Here is a 17,102-nt window from a genome sequence, read left to right as displayed (position 1 = left end):
CCTGGGGACAAACCAGCGTCCCACCTGCCCAGCGATGCGTAGCGCCCCAAGTCTCGGCGCTGGGCTCACGAGCTGTCCTGTCCATCTCCTGCCACCCGCCAGGTCCTCTGAGATACAACAGCTGGTTTTATTTCCTCTCCTGTCATGTCTGGAGCTATCTGGACGGTCTAAGTGGAAAGTATTGGGAATAGTGATGTTTCTAAAGGAAGCTACAGCCAGGAGATGGCAGGTGCCACTCTCAGAGCCCGGCCGTGGGCAAGCTGCCATGTGCTCGGTCCTGGTGCTGTCCCCGCCGCCCCGCCAGGCTGCCATGCGGGCGGGCGGAGGTGTGATGTGCCCTCTGGGGCCGTTGGCTAATGGGGGTGAGCTCCCTGAGTTCCCCGAGCTCGGCTTGAGTAAGCATAAGCACCGCTAACTGGTTCTTTGCCCTATTTGTCTCTCCACGCTTTCAGATTAGATACATGCAGGTAAGTGGCAGGTGGAGGGGAGGCCCGGGGCCAGTTCTGCCAGCACCATCTTCCTCTGACTTCCGGGAGGAACTCGGGACCCTGTCCCCAGGGAGACGCTGTTGGGCACCACATTCTTACACACAGTTTTAGGGGAACTGTGGACCCTCAACACTGAATTCCCAGGCTGAGCGGGGCTTCGGGCTTTGGGAAGGGGCCTGGGGGGCCTGGGTGACGTGCCCGCCTGGCAGGTTACTTTGGAGAACTGTGGCCCCGGCAAACCCACGCGGGGCCCTGGGGCATTTCCTGGAGGAGGGGGAGGATGACGTCAGGGCAGGTATGAGTCCAGACGGCGCGTCCCACGTCCCAGCACTGTTTCCCCGGAGCTTTGCTTGCTTGGACTGAAAGGACTTAAGGAGAGTGTCTGGACCATCCACAGAACCTCCGACAGTCAGCCCACCTGCTGCCTCTTCCCCGGCCCCTGTGGCCACCGTCTCTTGGTCAGTCCCACCCCAGAGGTGGGCAGGCCCCGCCTCAGAGGCGTGTCCTCAGTGACCCCTGCCGACGGGCTGTTAGCTCGGAACCTGGTCCGAGGCAGTGGACATTTGGAAGGTCCAGCCCTGTGGGGAATTGGCTTCTTCCTCTGAGGCGGTAGCAGGCTGAAGCTGGGAGGGTGGGTCAGCGGGTGGACACGTGTCCTCAGGGAGCTGGTCAGACCCTCTCTGTGCACGTAGCCGGCGCTTTACGCATGTGACGCCCGCTGTGTCTGCTGGAGGGGGCGACCAGTCTGGTGGAGACAGATTCGGAAGCCTCTGTCCCATCTCTGCGCTGTCGTCAGTTCTCAGGGTCACACCACATCCCCTCCCCCGTGCCTCAGCCTGCCCGTCTGCAGAAAGGAGGGGAAGGGCCTTTTGTCTCCCACGCGGCCCCCTTCGCGCTCAGTGACCCCACGGCCGAGCCCGGGCGGGCGGCAGGTGGAGGGCCTGGCGGGATCCTGGCTGACCTCCTGTTCCCCCTCTAGAAAATGGGCATGACGGAGGACGACAAGAGAAGCTGCTGCCTGCTGGAGATCCAGGAGACGGAAGCCAAGTACTACCGGACCCTGGAGGACATCGAGAAGGTGGGCGTGGCCGCCGGGTCCACCCGGGACCCCTGCCTCCTGGGAGCCGCTGTCACCGGGCAGGGACTCCGGGCAGCGGTGACGGAGGCGGGGCTCAGGGGCCCTCTCGGTTTTGCATCCTCCAAAAAGGAGGTCGCCCTCACCTTTCCTCTGCCCTCTGCCCTCTGCCCCCACACAAGCTGTGGGCTCCACTCAGGCCAGCTTCCTCGTCAGCTGCCACCCTTGGCCCTGGCCCCACCTCCACCCTTTGGCCTCAGCTCGGACCCTGGACTGTTCCTGAGCTTGCTTCACAGGCTCCTTCCAGCCTAGACGGGGCGTCGTTATGGCTTCCGCTCCGGAATGCACCGAGCTAGGCTCTTTACGCTTTTATCCTCACCCAGAGCTAGACGCCTTCTGTATACACTCTCCCCCAGGCCAGGCGCTGAGTGAGCTCTTGATGTGTCCCTCCTCCCTGGGGTGCTGTCTGCACTCAGCCTCCCCCCACCCCGTGAGCTGCGATAACAGCAGTACCACCCACTGTGGGCATCCTGCACCTGGGACGCAGTTGGGCCCAGCGACGTGAGCCTCTGGAGCTCCTGTGGCGGCCTGTGTGCTCCCCTGAATGGCCGGTCAGCGCTGTCTCCCTGCCGGCCTGCCCAGCTCCTGGAGAACCACGGGCGGGCCTTCTCCCGCCATCCGCCCTGGCCTCCTGTGGTCACTGGCGCAGTGCCGTTTCCCTGTCACTTGGGCATCCTCATTGCCAGCTGCCAGTGCACGCTGGCGTGAAAGAACCAACACGGTTTTTGAGACGGACCCTTCCTGGCCGGTCTTTCGCTGCAGAGTAGGGCCAAGTGTAGCCATAATGGGGTGGCCTGAGAAGGTCCCCACTGTTCAGGGCGCTGTGGAACCTCCAGCCGGGAGTCGTGAGACGCCCCTTGGCCCCAGGTCTGGCCCAGGCTTCTGACCTTTCCCCTCCTCCCGCCCCACTCAACCCTTGTGTGTCCGCCCTTTAGCTTCTCCCCGACCACCAGCTTTTCTGCAGACACATGGTCCCAGCTGCCCACTCCTTCGAGTCCCAGCTCCCGGGTCAGCTCCTTCCAGGGCCCTGCAGGCTTCACGTAGCCTGAGTTCCGTCGCAGAAAACCGGCGGGCCACTGTGGCCCGTCTCCACCCCTGCAGTGTGGGCTTTGGGGGCGGGTGCTGCCCGTCTGCGGGCGCAGCGCACGTCGGGGTTTGAGCTGGGGGCGTGCCCAGCCAGGGTGTGCATGTGCTGAGTGTTCTCGGGGACGATCGTGTTTGCAGTCCTCCCCTAACCGTGTTGCCATCCCGTGTCAGGTGAGGAAACCGAGTCACACAGTGGCCGGTGCCGGCACGGCACAGGGAGGAGTGCTTGGGTGCGTCCAGCAGCCACTAGTCTTTGTTCGTTTGCACAGGTCTCTCTTGCTGCACACAGCGGCCAAGGAGAGGGCCAGGGGACCAGGACCCTGTGGGAGAAGGGGCAGGGAGAGGGGAGGGTGGCTGGTCGTTCCCTGCGGGGGCCTCCGGGAGGCCGGGGGCAGAAGCACCCCTGCCACTGTGGCGCTTGCGGGGCCGGAGCGGGCCCCTTGATGACGGGTTTGGGGGTACACTCACGGGTGTAGGCTCAGGAATGGGTGTCGGGTGGGAATCATGGCATTTCTCGGTCCTCAGGCTCTCCCTTGGGTGACGCCTCTCGCCTCCCGGGAGGACCCCACTTGCTCAAATATCTCAAACAGCAGAGCCCACCCTGGCTGGCCTTAGGGTGGAAGTCCAGCGCCACGTGCAAGGGGCCCTCTGTGAAGCTTTGCCCACCTGGCGGGTCCTCAGGCCTGACCCCCACCCGGTCCCACACTTCCCGCGCAGGTACCCCCTCTCCGGTAAGCGTGGAGCACCCCCGTGTGCTGGTGAGCAGCCGCCCCGCAGGACCCTTGATGGGGGAACGGGGGCGCTGCCTGCAGTCGCCTGTTTTTCTCTGAGGCCGTTAGAGCCCCTCCGACCGGCGACTGTGGCCTCGACGGTGACGGGCGTCCTTCAGGCGGTGACGGGCTTCTCTCTTCCAGAACTACGTGACCCCTCTGAGGCTCGTGCTGAGCCCGGCGGACATGGCGGCCATCTTCATCAACCTGGAGGTGAGGGCCCCACCCCGGCTCACCGTGTGTGGGCTGGAGGTCCTAACCTGCTCGGAAGTCAGGCGGGCTCCCACGTGACCGTCCCCAGGGCTTGATGGTTGATCCTGGCTAAAGGGTGTTTTCGTGGCTGACGGATGGGGGGCGGTGAGCAGGCCCCCATTTCTCGGGGACTTTGGTTTTAGCAGACAGAGGACAGTTTCTGGGAGCTTCCCTGCCCAAGACTGTGCTGGCGGGTGTGCCCGGGACGCACACGCCCTGGAGGAAGCACCAGGTTTTGTCGTCAGTGGAGGGAAGTGTGTCCCCTCCCCCTCTCTGAGCAAACAGAGCGCCCTCCCTGCTCTGCGGTGTCTGAACACGGACACCGGAGGGCCATCCCGCGTGGGGGGGCTCACCTCGATGTGGTCGGCAGAGCCGGGCCCAGAAGCGGCGTGTGGGTGGGCTTCGTCGGGGAGCACTGGCCCTACTCTTCCTTGGGGTGCCGACGGCTTGAGGGGTGGGCGCTGGGCACCTCCTGGGTGAGGCTGACGCAGACCCGGAGCTTCGCGGCCCCTGCGCCCCCCGGCCCAGAGCTCATCCTGCCGTGAGCAGTGGCACACGTGGTCACAGAAGGACTGGGGACCTGGACGGGGGACGGTGCTGCCTGCCAGCCACCCCCCTGCTCTGGAGTGCGGACACACTCCCCCCGGCCCCGCTTCCACAGCGGAGAGACTTCACCCGTCAGGGCGCCTGCGCCCCTGCACTCCCGCGTACGGCGGGCGGGTCCCCAGGATGCCGGCTGGGGCCGGGCACCGTGTGTCTGGACGGCTGTGGCACCTTCTAGTGAACGGCAGCCGGTGTGTACGTGCGGAAGTACGCCCGGCGCCCGGCCGCTCACGTGGGCGTCCCTCCATCGGAACGGCAGCCCGGAAGGAGCGGGATCACGGAGCCCGCGTGCCCCCCAGCCTGCTTTGCCTGCTCACGCGTGGTTGCTTTTTGTCCCAGGACCTAATTAAGGTGCATCACAGCTTCCTGAGGGCCATCGACGTGTCCATGATGGCGGGGGGCAGCTCGCTGGCCAAGGTCTTCCTGGACTTCAAGGAAAGGTGAGTGGCCGGGGCCTCTGGGGCGTCCGGGCGCCGCTCCGCTTCCATCGTGGGGACGGGGCAGAGCTGGTGGGTGAGTTTACCCAGGTTACCGCTGCGTGGTGCTGAAGCGGGCGTCGGTGCTCCCACGCTCACCCTGTCCTCACTTGCAAACTGAGAAAACTGCCTGCCCTCCCTGCCGTCACAGCCTGCATGGGAGGGGCCTCTCGGGGGCTCCAGCCGCCCCCTCTGCCTCTATTCTTGGGGGTCGTGGTAGCTGAAGGACACTCGTGCCATCACGACGCCCCTGCCGTGCTGCAGACCCCACGGGAATCGGGCACCGGGAGAGTCTGCCCCTGAGTTCTGTGCCTGGGGGGAGGTGACCTGTGGCACCTGCCTCTGCAACTTCACTCCCCCCCGCCCATGCCAGCCTGAGTGAGGGGCGTCAGGGGCTGCAGGGAGCCATGGCTGAGAGCCCAGGCTCTGGGTCCCCAGGGCTGGGGCCATGCCGCTGATTCTACACGACACCACAGCCCGACTTCTTTATCTGTCGGTCAGGGGCCACGATGGCGTCTGTGCCACTTGGTGCTCTGAGGGTGAGCAGAGGCCAGGCCTGCGCTGCCGACACGCTGGTCCACACCCAGCGAAGGCTGCGGTGACCGGGCAGGTGTAGGGGCCGGACCTGGGCAGCCGGGCGGGGGTGCGGACGGCAGCCCTGGACACGGTTGCGTGGCCGTCTTGGCATAAACTGGCTTCAGCCCTGAACGTGGGGAGACGTGGTTCCGGGACCGAGAAGCGCAGAGCCCTGGATCTTCCAGTGGTGCCCTGGTCCTGTGCGAGTCTCCGCAGCTTCGGGGCAAGTGTCCGTGCAGCCCGAGGGGGTATAGATGCTCTTGTCAGGATCCGAGGCGGCCCTTCTCCTCCAGGCCCCTCCCAGGTGGTTAGGCTGAGTCTAGACGCAGAGAGGGCGCCGGCCTCCCCCCCGCCAGAAAGTCACCTGTGATAATCATGCCCGTTAGTGGGGTCCCTGGTCAGAATCAAGACTGTCAATGGGAGAGAGCGACAGCTCATTAGGAATCAACGCAGGGGCCTTTTTTAAAAAAAAATTATACCGCTCTTACGTGGCCCCTGTGAATCTGTTTGCTTGCTGGCTTTAAGCGCCTCTGTTGGTCACCCCAGTTGATGGAGGGGGTCCGGAGGCAGCCTTCTGTTCTCTAGAATGTCCTGCTGGAGCCTGGCGGGGGCGTTGGGATTCTGAAAGCTTCCAGCTAGGTGTGAGGGGGCAGCTGTCAGGATGGCTCTGCCGTCCCAGCGGAGAGCCCGGGCCCCTGCTTCTTCCCCTTGCGCCTTGGCAACTGGTGCTTCAAGACGGGATGCTGACGAGGATGAAGCCGGATGACGTGGAGGGCTCGCGGGATGCCAGCATCGCAGGGTCCTGGGAGATGGTGGCTTTTAGCCACTGAAATCTCAAGATATGCATCAGCAGATGGTGCCTGGCGTTCTGTCCCTCGTAGAATCTTTGGACAAGGAGCCTGAAGGTTCTGTCTTCGTGGTGCCTCTGCCTGGGAGCTTGTTAAAAGTACCAATTCCTGGGGCTTCCCTGGTGGTGCGGTGGTTAAGAATCCGCCTGCCAATGCAGGGGACACGGGTTCAAGCCCTGGTCTGGGAACTAGATCCCACATGCCGCGGAGCAACTAAGCCCGTGCGCCACAACTACTGAGCCTGCGCTCTGGAGCCTGTGTGCCACAACTCCTGAGCCCACGTGCCACAACTACTGAAGCCCGTGCACCTAGAGCCCGTGCTCCGCGACAAGAGAAGCCACCGCAATGAGAAGCCTGTGCACCGCACGAAGAGTTGTCCCCACTCACCGCAACTAGAGAAAGCCCGCGTGCAGCAATAAAGACCCAACACAGCAAAAAAAAAAAAAAATACCGATTCCTGGGGTCTGATGAGGGATCCTGGGAGCTGTAGAAGGCACCACAGGGACCAGTGGGGACCCTGGGTCCATGTCACCCTCATCTGCAGGAGGGTCCCCTGCATCGCCCATCAGGTAACTCTGAGCTCCGCTCACAACTCTCTCTGCACAGGCAGCTGCATTCCCAGGCGCCTTCAGCTAGGATTGCCTGAACGTGCCTCCCCCAGGTGCCCTGTAGCTCCAGGCAAGGAGCCGTGGCCTCCTGAACGGGCAAGGGTCCTCAAGCCTGCTTTCTGAGGGGCCACGAGTCGGGGGGCTCCCGGGAGCCATGAGGGAGCAGGCAGTGCCCATGTACAGGTGGCAGACGCAGCCAGAGGAGAGCAGACGAGGTTTCTCCAGGCACCAGCAGGTGTGGGCATGCTGGCCGGCCCGGGCAAGGGGGTGCGGATCAGGTCTGGGGGTCAGGCCGTCTCCCTAACCCGCCCTCTGCCCCCAACAAGGTTTTCCTCTCACCTGGCTGCAAGCCACCATGCTAGGTGGGCCCATGGTGCCCCGCTGCTGGACTTGAGCTGACTGTCAGACCTGACCCTCGCCCAGGTGGCGGGCACGGCAGACACTTCTCAGCACCTCGTTAGTGCTGCGCCTTGGCTGGGGTCGGACGGGCACTGAGGCCCAGTAACCCTCGCCCAGGTGACGGGCACGGCAGACACTTCTCAGCACCTCGTTAGTGCTGCGCCTTGGCTGGGGTCGGACGGGCACTGAGGCCCAGTAACCCAGCTCTAGGCCGCGTGGCTGAGGTACAGATGGATGACCTGTCCTCTCCTGGGCCCCTCCACGTCCCCAGCGCAAGGGCTCTGCTGCCTGGCCTGTCCCCGGGGTCCAGTTTGCCTGTGAATAAGACCTCGCACCATCCTCTACACACAACCTCGGGCTGGCCTGCCCCCAGGCCTCCTTTCCTCTGGGAATGACGGGCGTTTCCGCCTTGGAGAATCGCAGTGGGCACAATGCGTCCTGGCCCGGGAGCTCTGCAGATGGTCACCCGCCAGCGAGGCGTCGGGGGGCCCAGACCTCATTTGCCAAATCACTGTTCATCCCCGCGCCCCCCGTTTCTGGCATGTCCCTTCTTATTTCCGAGTCAGCCCCGAAGGCCCTGATGGTCGCCGGCTCACCGGTTCTGCAAGCACGTATGGAGCGCCTGCTGTGTGCGGCTGCAGAGCTCTGGGCCACGGACATCGTGGTGAGCGAAGCAGGCTCAGCGCTCCCTGGGAAACGAGTGCACAGACAAGAGACTTACCGTGGGCTGTGATGGTGCCTGAGAGCACAGGGAAGGGAGGGGGATGAGCACAGGCTGGGGCCCCCTGAGGACCTGGGGGAGAGGGGATCAGCCCTGAAGCCGCGTGGGGAGTAGAAGCTGCGGGAGAGCCAGGAGCTCTGACTGTTTGGGGAACCGGCAGAGGCCGGAGGAGCGGGACCGAGGGGGCGAAGGGGAGGTTCTCCAAGGAGCAGTTACAGGTTCTGCAGGATCTGGTGGGCGAAGATAGGGATTCATAATTTTTTTTTTTTTTTTTTTGCGGTACGCAGGCCTCTCACTGCCGTGGCCTCTCCCGTTGCGGAGCACAGGCTCCGGACGCGCAGGCTCAGCAGCCATGGCTCACGGGCCCAGCCGCTCCGCGGCACGTGGGATCCTCCCGGACCGGGGCACGAACCCGTGTCCCCTGCATCGGCAGGCGGACTCTCAACCACTGCGCCACCAGGGAAGCCCCATCATTTTTTTAATGAGGGCAGGAGAAGCCATTGAGGATTTCAAGGGGCAAGATGCCGGCAGCTCGTCCCTGATGAAGGATGGGTGGCATCCGGGTGTGGTATGAGCAGCAGAATGGCAGGGGGCAATCACCTCCCTCTTTTTGGAGCTTATTCTCCCATTAATGCAGCCTCGATCCTCAGACAAGGCGGGGGCTCCTGTTAACCTTGCCGTGTGGGCTTAAAGGAGACGACGTCTCCCACACGGAGGGAGCTGGCTCTCAGGCAGGGTTTGCATTGAAGTCACACCTTTTGTATTTATCGCTGGGGCTGACCAAGGTGGGCCTGGAGCCTGACTTCTCGTGGGTCCGTGGTTCGGGCTGGATGGGGCCTGGGGAGCTGGTGGCCCGGTGGTAAGACGGGAGGACGAGCTCTCAGGAGGGACTGTCTGTGGGGCTTTGCGCACGTGCCGTTAGGAGGAACGTCGTTCAGAAAGGCAGGTTCCCCGTCCCAGGACCCCGTGGGATTTCCGTGAGTGTGGAGAGAGAGGCTCTGAGCAGGTGAGGGCTTCGGCGCTCTGCAGCTTCTCCTTGCTCTTAGGTTAGGTGGACGGCGCTGCCCTCTGGCTGTGATTTCCATTCACGGAAACCAGGGTCTCTGGGGGCCTTTCATCTCAAAGCCCGAGGTCAGGTGGTCCTGCACGGAGACAACCCTCTCGTACCCCCTAGAGCCCCCGCAGGGGTTCGCGTGGCTGCCCTGTCGGGAGGGCTGCCCTGGGACCACCAGCCGGAGAGCCCTTTGCCTCCCGCCCTGTCCAGAGCCCCTTTCCCAGATGGGGCAGCTCGGGACGGGAGAGGGGTGAGGCCTTGGCCACGCGTGGTCTCAGCTTGTTCCCGTGTCCCGGGTGAACACCTGGGCGCATCACCTGTGTCCTGGGACGTGCTCCGTCCTGTCCCCGGCTGCGTGGGCTGAGACAGAAGTGGCGCGGTGAGGAAATAAGGCGTCAGATGTATTTCTGTGAGAGGCATTCAGCCTCCCTTTACGGGGTCGGAGTTGGAAGGTCAAGCAGTTAAATAAATAACCTAGCCCGGAGCTGGTGGCCAACAGCTCCCACCCCGTGAAAGAGCAGAAGGGTGACGAAGGTCGCTCAGCTGACAGTCGGGACACCTGGCACGCAGAGTCAGCGGGGACAGGAGTTAGGAGTGAGGTGGCCACGTTACATGCAAACCGGTCGATTTCCTCCGCGGCAAGAGCGCTGGAACCTTTGGGTTGCTTCCCCAGCGTGACGGAAATCACGTGTACAGAACAGGGTCACGCAGCGTGCGTCGGGCCGGGCCGGGGAGACCGCCTTCCCCGGGGCCTCGGGTGGCTGGCGTTCCCAGGCGCTCCGGTGGGACCGTGAACCGTCAAGTCCTCCGCGTGTGCGTTGCCTTACTTCCAAGTTTCTGGGTTTTTTTTTAAACTTTGGTACACGAAACTGGCTTTCTTTCTCTTCCTTCCTCCCTCCCTCCCTCCCTTTCTTTCTTTTTGGCTGCATTGAGTCTTCGTTGCTGTGCGCGGGCTTTCTCTAGTTGTGGTGAGCGGGGGCTACTCTTGTTGTGGTGCGTGGGCTTCTCGTTGCGGTGGCTTCTCTTGTTGCGGAGCATGGACTCTAGGCGCGCGGGCTTCAGTATTTGTGGCACGCAGGCTCAGTAATTGTGGCGCACGGGCTCGGTAGTTGTGGCGCATGGGCTTAGTTGTTTCGCAGCATGTGGAATCCTCCCAGACCAGAGCTCAAACCCGTGTCCTCTGCATTGGCAGGCAGATTCTTAACGACTGCGCCACCAGGGAAGCCCCTTAATCAACTTTTCTATGAAAATTCTGAATTGAATAGCAGACTCCTTGAAGTGAAAGCCAGGGCTCAGTTTCTCATGCAGAGTGGCTCCTGGTCAGTGTGTCACACTCGGGACTCTGGACCCGGCCATCTGTCCCAAACCCCCAAGGCCCCAGGGAGGGGAGACCTGCCCGGGGGCTCACGTGGCAGAGCCGGGGTGCTGGATGCCCGGCCCAGGTGTGGTCACCGCGGGTCCCTCGGGCCGTGCAGGGAGAGCCTGGGGAGTCCCACAGACCCAGCGGGATGCAGTGTCATCTCCTCCAAAGTGAAGCCAGCAACAGGCCTTGACTGCCTACCCGCGGCGCCTCGCCAGGTACCCCAGGGTGCAGCAGCGTCTGCGGAGGACAGAGAAATGGGCCTGACGTCATCTTCACCCGAGCTTCCCAGAGCTGGGCCGGGAGAGGCCTCCAGACGTTTGCTGACACACAGCGTAACCTGCGTCTGGCAGGGCGTCCCTGGAACGCCATGCGCGGGGCCCGGCCTCCTGGTGTCGCCCTTTATTAGCTGGTGACTCTTAGCAAGTTCACTGAGGCCTTGGTTTCCCCACTGGAGAGTGGGGCTCACCACCCCCACCTCTACAAGTGGGTTAAAGGGTCGTGGCGCTGTGCGTGAAGCTCCTGGCCCTGGTGGCTCCCCGAGGTGGTGGCTGTTGCAGCCGACGACGTCACCTGCCTGGTCCTTCTCCAGGGGCCTGCTCGGTAGTCGGTGACAAGATTTTGAAAGATGAGGTTTCAGGCTAGTAACCCAAGGCCCTGAGAGCGCTGGGCCCCAGTGCCAGGGGCTCTGGCCTGTCGGCCCTGGAGGATCGTGGTGGGGAGCAAAGCAGAGGGTGTTAGGAGAGAAGCAGGACGGCAGGCAGGCAGTGGACGCAGGGGAGGCCGGAAGCGGGGGAGGCGGGGCTGGGTTAGAGGGAGCTCCTTCTCCCCCTCTGCACCCCGCATCTTCCCTGGATCCGCGGCCCTTCCCAGCCCCCCCGTCTCCCAGGTGACGGGGGCTGACGTCACCCTGCCCTGAGAGGCCGGTGGCTGGAACCCAGGCACAGACCATCAGTGCCATGTGGCAGCAACAAGGGCTGGCCCGCGGGGTCCCCGCACCTCGATATGTAAGCTCAGGGGCCGGCCCCCCAGGGCGAGCACAGAGCCGGGCTGGGCCTTGGTGCTCACTGCCTGTGGGCTGCAGCGTGAGTCGCCTGGAGAGGCGGGGGCTTCTGTCTGGCTTTGGCCCTTTCCAGGGGCGGGATGGAGGGCTGAGAGCGGCACCCCCAAACCCGGTCCTGACCTGGAACAGAACCACAGAAGAGGGCCTCCTTGGGTTCGGGGAAGGCAGGGTGCCCCTCCCTCCCCACGGCTGGCAGCCCTCCTCCTGGGCAGGGCGGGGAAGGAAAGCAGCCTCATGGAAAGAACAAAACCGTTAAATGTGCGAACACGTGAGGAGCTGTCGGGGGAGAGAGCTGCTTGCTGTGCTCACAGCCTGACGTGCAAACGGCTCGGGCTCACACCCAGTGTGTGTGTGTGTGTGTGTGTGTGTGTGCGTGTGTGTGTGCGCGCGTGCGCCCGCGTCCAGGCTCCTGATCTACGGGGAGTACTGCAGCTGCATGGAGCACGCGCAGAGCACGCTGAGCCAGCTGCTGGCCGGCAGGGAGGACTTCAGACAGAAAGTCGAGGTACTTGCCGTGTCCGAGCTTCCAGCTCCCTGGCCTCTTACCCGTTTCATGGGAAGCTGGGGGCGGGGCAGTGATGGGACGTTTTTTGTAGATGTTTCTGGCAGGTGGTTTTTCTCCTTTGCATTTTGTTGGGGTTGAGAGTGGGCAGGGGGAGGTCACCATCCCAGGCCAGGGCCCAGCCTGGGTGCCGCTGTGGCAGGACCCCCGGACCAGATCCGGCTGAGTGGGGGGCTGTGACTGAGCCCTGACCCTGGCCTATCGGGACCCCACGGGGGCCCCAGGTGACGGACCTCTGCTGGGAGCCTCCCACCCCTGCCGTGTCGTCCCCCCAGAGGCTGGGCTTCCCATGTTGTATCTGGCCGGTCAGACAGTTCCCAGGGTGAGCCCTGGGGCCACGTCCCTTTGCTCCGGCAGTGGTGGGGGTGACTCGCCCCTCGGAGAGGCCCGATGCCCTCGTGTGTCCAGGCAACCCGTGGGGAGCCCCTGGTTCCTGAGGGCGGTGCCCCCGTTAGTGTGAGCTGGCCTCCGCCAGGGTCTCTGGTAGACCCCAGACCAGGCGTCACTCAGAATCCCCCCCATGTGGCCACTGCAGACCCCTGAGGCTATGAGAGGCAGCAGGGCCCCTGCCCGCCTGCTGTGAAGCCCACCCCTCTGCACACGCCTGGTTTGGGGGGGGGGCGGTCTCTGGGAGCCGGACCGGAGGAAGACCAGACACCTGGGCCCCAGTGCAGGGCTTGGGTCTGCCCCCGTCCCCAGGCCGGGGGATGGGAGTGTTGGGGTCCGGTGTGCCCGGGCAAGGATGCCCTAAACCCACCCGCTGCCCCCCCGACGCCCAGGAATGCACCCTGAAGGTCCAAGACGGGAAGTTCAAGCTGCAGGACCTGCTGGTGGTCCCCATGCAGAGGGTGCTCAAATACCACCTGCTCCTCAAGGTGAGACCGGCTGGAGGGGGTCAGGGCCCGGCAGCCCCCGGGGCGTGGGGTGGAGCCCACACACAGGCCAGGGAGACAAATGAACAAGCGCATAGAGTAGGGCAGCCCGTGCTTGGCGCCTAAAAACTGCAAAATCAGTGCCGGGAGCTACGCAGTATTTGTGTGTCTTATGAATATTGTCAGTTAGTACGCAAGGACAATTACGATCTAAATCGGTAAGAGAAAGAAAAGCCGAGAGAGACAGAAAAGCATCCTCAGGCCGGAAGTAAGAGCTCCTGGGGCCCGTCTTCTAACCCAGTCCCTGAGCTTGCTGGTGGCCACGGAAACAGGAAGTCCTTCGGGACAGACAGACCTGCACGGGAGACAGTGGTTTCTGTGAGATGCCAGCCAAGGCTCTTTAGTGAATCAGCAGGTCACCTGTTAGCATGGCCCCTGGCTTTGTGGTGTCTTAATGTTCCTCCCGTTATCCACAAGCGTTGGAGACACCTCGCCTCGAAGCCGTGTGTCCCCTGGAGGAGGACTCGCTGTCTGTCTGCCGGAGTTGGGCGGCTGGACCAGAGCCGGGGGTGGGGGTGGGGGTGGGGCTTTGTCCCGAGGGCCTGGCTCTGTCTGCACACCCGGGGCCTGGTGGGGACCCCTGAGTGGTCACCCACGCCTCACCACCCCCCCAGGAACTTCTGAGCCATTCCACCGACCGGCCCGAGAGGCAGCAGCTCAAAGAAGCGCTGGAGGCCATGCAGGTGGGTAAACCGAGGCAGGGGAGAGGCCGGGCCAGCCTGGGGCTTCATGGGCCGTGCCCGCCCTCTTTGACTGGACCTGGGCTCGCTAACAACCTTACCTCGGTGATCGGAGATGTAGATCTTCCTGGGACGGCAAGAGGCGGAGCAGGGGCAGGGCGGTGGATGGGACCCACCAGGGGCAGAGGGGGCGGGTGGAGGGGGCTTCCCTAAGGATTCTCTTCTCTAGCCTCCCCTGGCCCACAGTGACCCCACCCCCACCCCCAGGCCTCCCTTCCTCTCGCTTCCCTGACCGTCTGCCAGACGGTCGCCAGAATCCAGGCACCGGACCCAGTGCTGGGCCACCTGGCCCTCCCCTGCCTGCTGCCCAGTGTGTGGCATCTGCTTCTGAAATGCCCGCTCCACCCAGGCACGGTGCCTCTCCCCTCCTCCCTCTGTCCATGGAAGCCCACTTTGCAGCTCAGCCCCCGGAAGGAGAGCCCAGCTCACGTCCCTGCCCCTCTTAGAACCCTTCTGTGGCTCCCCACTGCCTGCTGAAGTCAGGCCCAGACCCTCCCCCCGGCACACAGGCCTCCAGAGCTGTGCTGGCTTTGCAGTTGTGTTTACCCCTAATGCCCCACCTTCCAGGCAGGCTTGGCCACGCTCAGGCCCCTGAAGGTGTCCGTTCTTCCCCACCTGTGTGCTGGCTCGGGCTGAACCTGTCCTTGTCACCTGGCAACGTCCTGAGCCTCCTCCATCTTTGCGAAGTGACCTTCCCAGGGGGATCGCCCCCTCTGGCTTCTGTCCCCCCACTGCTCGGCCGTCTGTTTCTGGAGCTTCTCTGAGCAGCCTGTCCTCTTTACTCCAAGTCCTGTGCGAACTCTGTGGCCTGTGCCATGGAGGCCCCGGCGGTTGCACGGCTCACCAGGCCCATCTTGTAATGTTCCTGCCTCGGGGTCTCCGATTCTGCCTGGCCAGTGGGCTCCCAGGGTGGACGGGCAGGGGGCACTGGAGGGGAGGCTGGAACCAGCTCTCACCCCCTACCCACCGCCTGGCTCAGGGGCTCCACCCTGGGCTCTGGGTGTCTGTCCCGCTGGGCCCTCTGGATCGCGGTGGGCAGTGCCCCCTGGCGGCCAGCAGGAGACTGCAGCGTGTGGGTGGCCGGGCTGCGCGGTGGGGTCGCCCTCGTTCCACCGAGGCTCTGTAGGGCCAAGAACTGGCTGGTCCAGGTCGACCTGGTTGTTTTCCTTCTACTCTGACCTAGAAGGTGGCCGAGTGACGGGGTAGAAGGGAGCTGTTCTAGGAGGAGGGATTTCCTGGCCCACCAATGGGGCGCAGCTTTTCTGCCTCGTTTGTCAAGTGGGGTGACGCTTCTCACCCCTGCGGTCATTTCGAGGGCCAGCCACCTCTGGGGACGGTGGGCGGTGCTTTGGAGATGCCCAGCCCTTGCACGGTGCCGTGGGGTTCGTGGCTGAGCCCCTCACGCCCTGCCCAGCGTGGGCCTGCTGACCCGCTCCCCGCCTCTGTTGTGTCCCAGGACCTGGCGATGTACATCAACGAAGTCAAACGGGACAAAGAGACCCTGAAGAAAATCGGCGAGTTTCAGAGTTCCATAGAGAACCTGGTAAGTGCGCCGGCTCCCCAGGAGCGGAGACAGTCACGGCCATATATGCGTGTTTTAAAAAATGACTTTCAGGGCTTCCCTGGTGGCGCAGTGGTTGAGAGTCTGCCTGCCGATGCCGGGGACGCGGGTTCGTGCCCCGGTCCGGGAAGATCCCACATGCCGCGGAGCGGCCGGGCCCGTGAGCCATGGCCGCTGAGCCTGCGCGTCCGGAGCCTGTGCTCCGCAACGGGAGAGGCCGCAACGGTGAGAGGCCCGCGTACCAAAAAAAAAAAAAAAAATGACTTTCACAATCTCAGCATCGAATAAGTGGAAGGGCGACCACACGCTCCGTCCGTCCGGGTCGTGGAGGCACGTGCAGCCGGCTGAGCGCTCTCCACCGAGAGGGTGGAGCAGCTCCTGGAGCCGAGGCTGACCTCGCACTGCCAGGCTGTGCACCGAGACCAGCCCAGGGGCCCTGTGCACAAGGGTGGCCACTGGCTGAGGGCCCGAGGAGGGGAACGGTATTGACTGCTCTGCTCTGCCCTCCCTCCCTGGCCTGGACCGGGACTCTCTTGGGTCCAAGAGGAGAGTGCGGCGCCCAGGGGAGCACGAGGCTCCTAACACTCTGGGACCCCTGGCTCACCCACATCGCCTGTCGCCATGAGGGACAATAGAGAGGGTTTGGTCACCCTGCCCAGGAGTTGCCCTTGAGTTCTCCCCTCCCCCTTGACCTCTAGCAGGCAGGGCTGACACCTCATGGGACCTTATCCTCATCCTGGTCCATCAGAGGCTCAGCCTCGGGGCGTTGGGTGAACCACTGGGTCCTGCGGGGCGAGGAGATGGGCCACCCCAGGAAGCAGGCACCTCCCCGCCTGTGCCAACCGGTACCAGCCTCTCGCTGATCTGCTGAATGTCTAAACAGGGTTTCTCCGCCTCGGCACTGTTGACACTTGGGGCTGGGCCATTCTCTGTCACGGGGCCTGTCCTGTGCATTGTGGGATGTTGAGCTGCACCCCTGGACTCTGTCCACTAGATGCTGGTAGCATCCCCACCCTTCAGGGGCCCAAGTCATGGCCACCAGATACAACTCCCGACATCACGAGATGTCCCCTGGGTACAGAATCAGCCCTGGCCGAGGACCGCTGGTTTACACGCATTTTCACTCTCTGGTCCCTGAACTTTTAGAGTCCGGGTGAGTGTCTGTCAAAAGCAAATCAGCACAGAAGCTTTTGCAAAGGAAGCCCCGCATGCCCAGGCTGACACCTGGTGCCCATTTGTCTGGTCCTCCCCGACCAGAGTCAGAAGAGCCCAAACAGGACTGTGGTACAGGCACGTGGCGTGAAGACAATCGTCATGTGTCGTCCAGCAAAGAAAAAAGAAGTCGCCGAACAGCATTATGACCCGACCCCATTTTTCTTTCCTTTCAGAGGGCAGAGGAGGTTAAGGATGGCTGTGCCCCAGGCTGTTAGCGGTGGTGTTAGTGCCCGGTGGGGCCTGGGGCTGTTGGTTTTCCCCTCGTTGAGCGTTGGATGTTTTCCACATGCTCTACGATGGATGGATGGGCACTACTTTTGTGACAAGAAGACTTTTTTTTTTTAAGTTTTTACATACGACTAATTCTTGCGCATCAAATGACAGAAGTTAAGCAGCGGGGAAGCAGGTGTGGAGCGCTCCTGTGGGCCGGGCGCCCTGCTCTGCCCAGCCGTGTGGTTTTCTCCGGACCCCATCCCAGCAGGTGGAGCTGGTACGTTTCTTCCCGCCCTTTGGAGATGAGACACAGAGGCCCTGAGTCACTAAGCAGGTGCTGGTCCCACCCTGGGTGACACCCACGCTGCGCCCTTCGTTTTGCTCTGGCAGCTCCTGGAAAATGCAGAAAACTCTGAAAGAAGATGCTGAGAGCCCCCGTC

At 63.3% G+C, this 17,102-nt stretch overlaps 1 protein-coding gene across 3 annotated transcripts in view; it reads left to right on the top strand.

The window, feature by feature from the left end:
* Positions 1-17,102, top strand: part of VAV2 (vav guanine nucleotide exchange factor 2) — a 176,850-nt gene that overhangs the window by 135,287 nt on the left and 24,461 nt on the right. For all 3 annotated transcript variants that reach the window (XM_060153935.1, XM_060153933.1, XM_060153934.1), the window contains exons 6-12: positions 1,468-1,566; positions 3,624-3,692; positions 4,674-4,774; positions 11,845-11,944; positions 12,781-12,876; positions 13,548-13,616; positions 15,130-15,216. In XM_060153935.1, the coding sequence (XP_060009918.1) occupies positions 1,468-1,566; positions 3,624-3,692; positions 4,674-4,774; positions 11,845-11,944; positions 12,781-12,876; positions 13,548-13,616; positions 15,130-15,216 (621 nt within the window). The remainder of the gene's footprint in view (positions 1-1,467; positions 1,567-3,623; positions 3,693-4,673; positions 4,775-11,844; positions 11,945-12,780; positions 12,877-13,547; positions 13,617-15,129; positions 15,217-17,102) is intronic.

Source organism: Lagenorhynchus albirostris, chromosome 7 (assembly GCF_949774975.1).
Source record: "Lagenorhynchus albirostris chromosome 7, mLagAlb1.1, whole genome shotgun sequence".
NCBI lineage: Eukaryota > Metazoa > Chordata > Mammalia > Artiodactyla > Delphinidae > Lagenorhynchus > Lagenorhynchus albirostris.
Note: the sequence above shows the minus strand (reverse complement) of the source record. Positions and strands in the feature narration are given on the sequence as shown.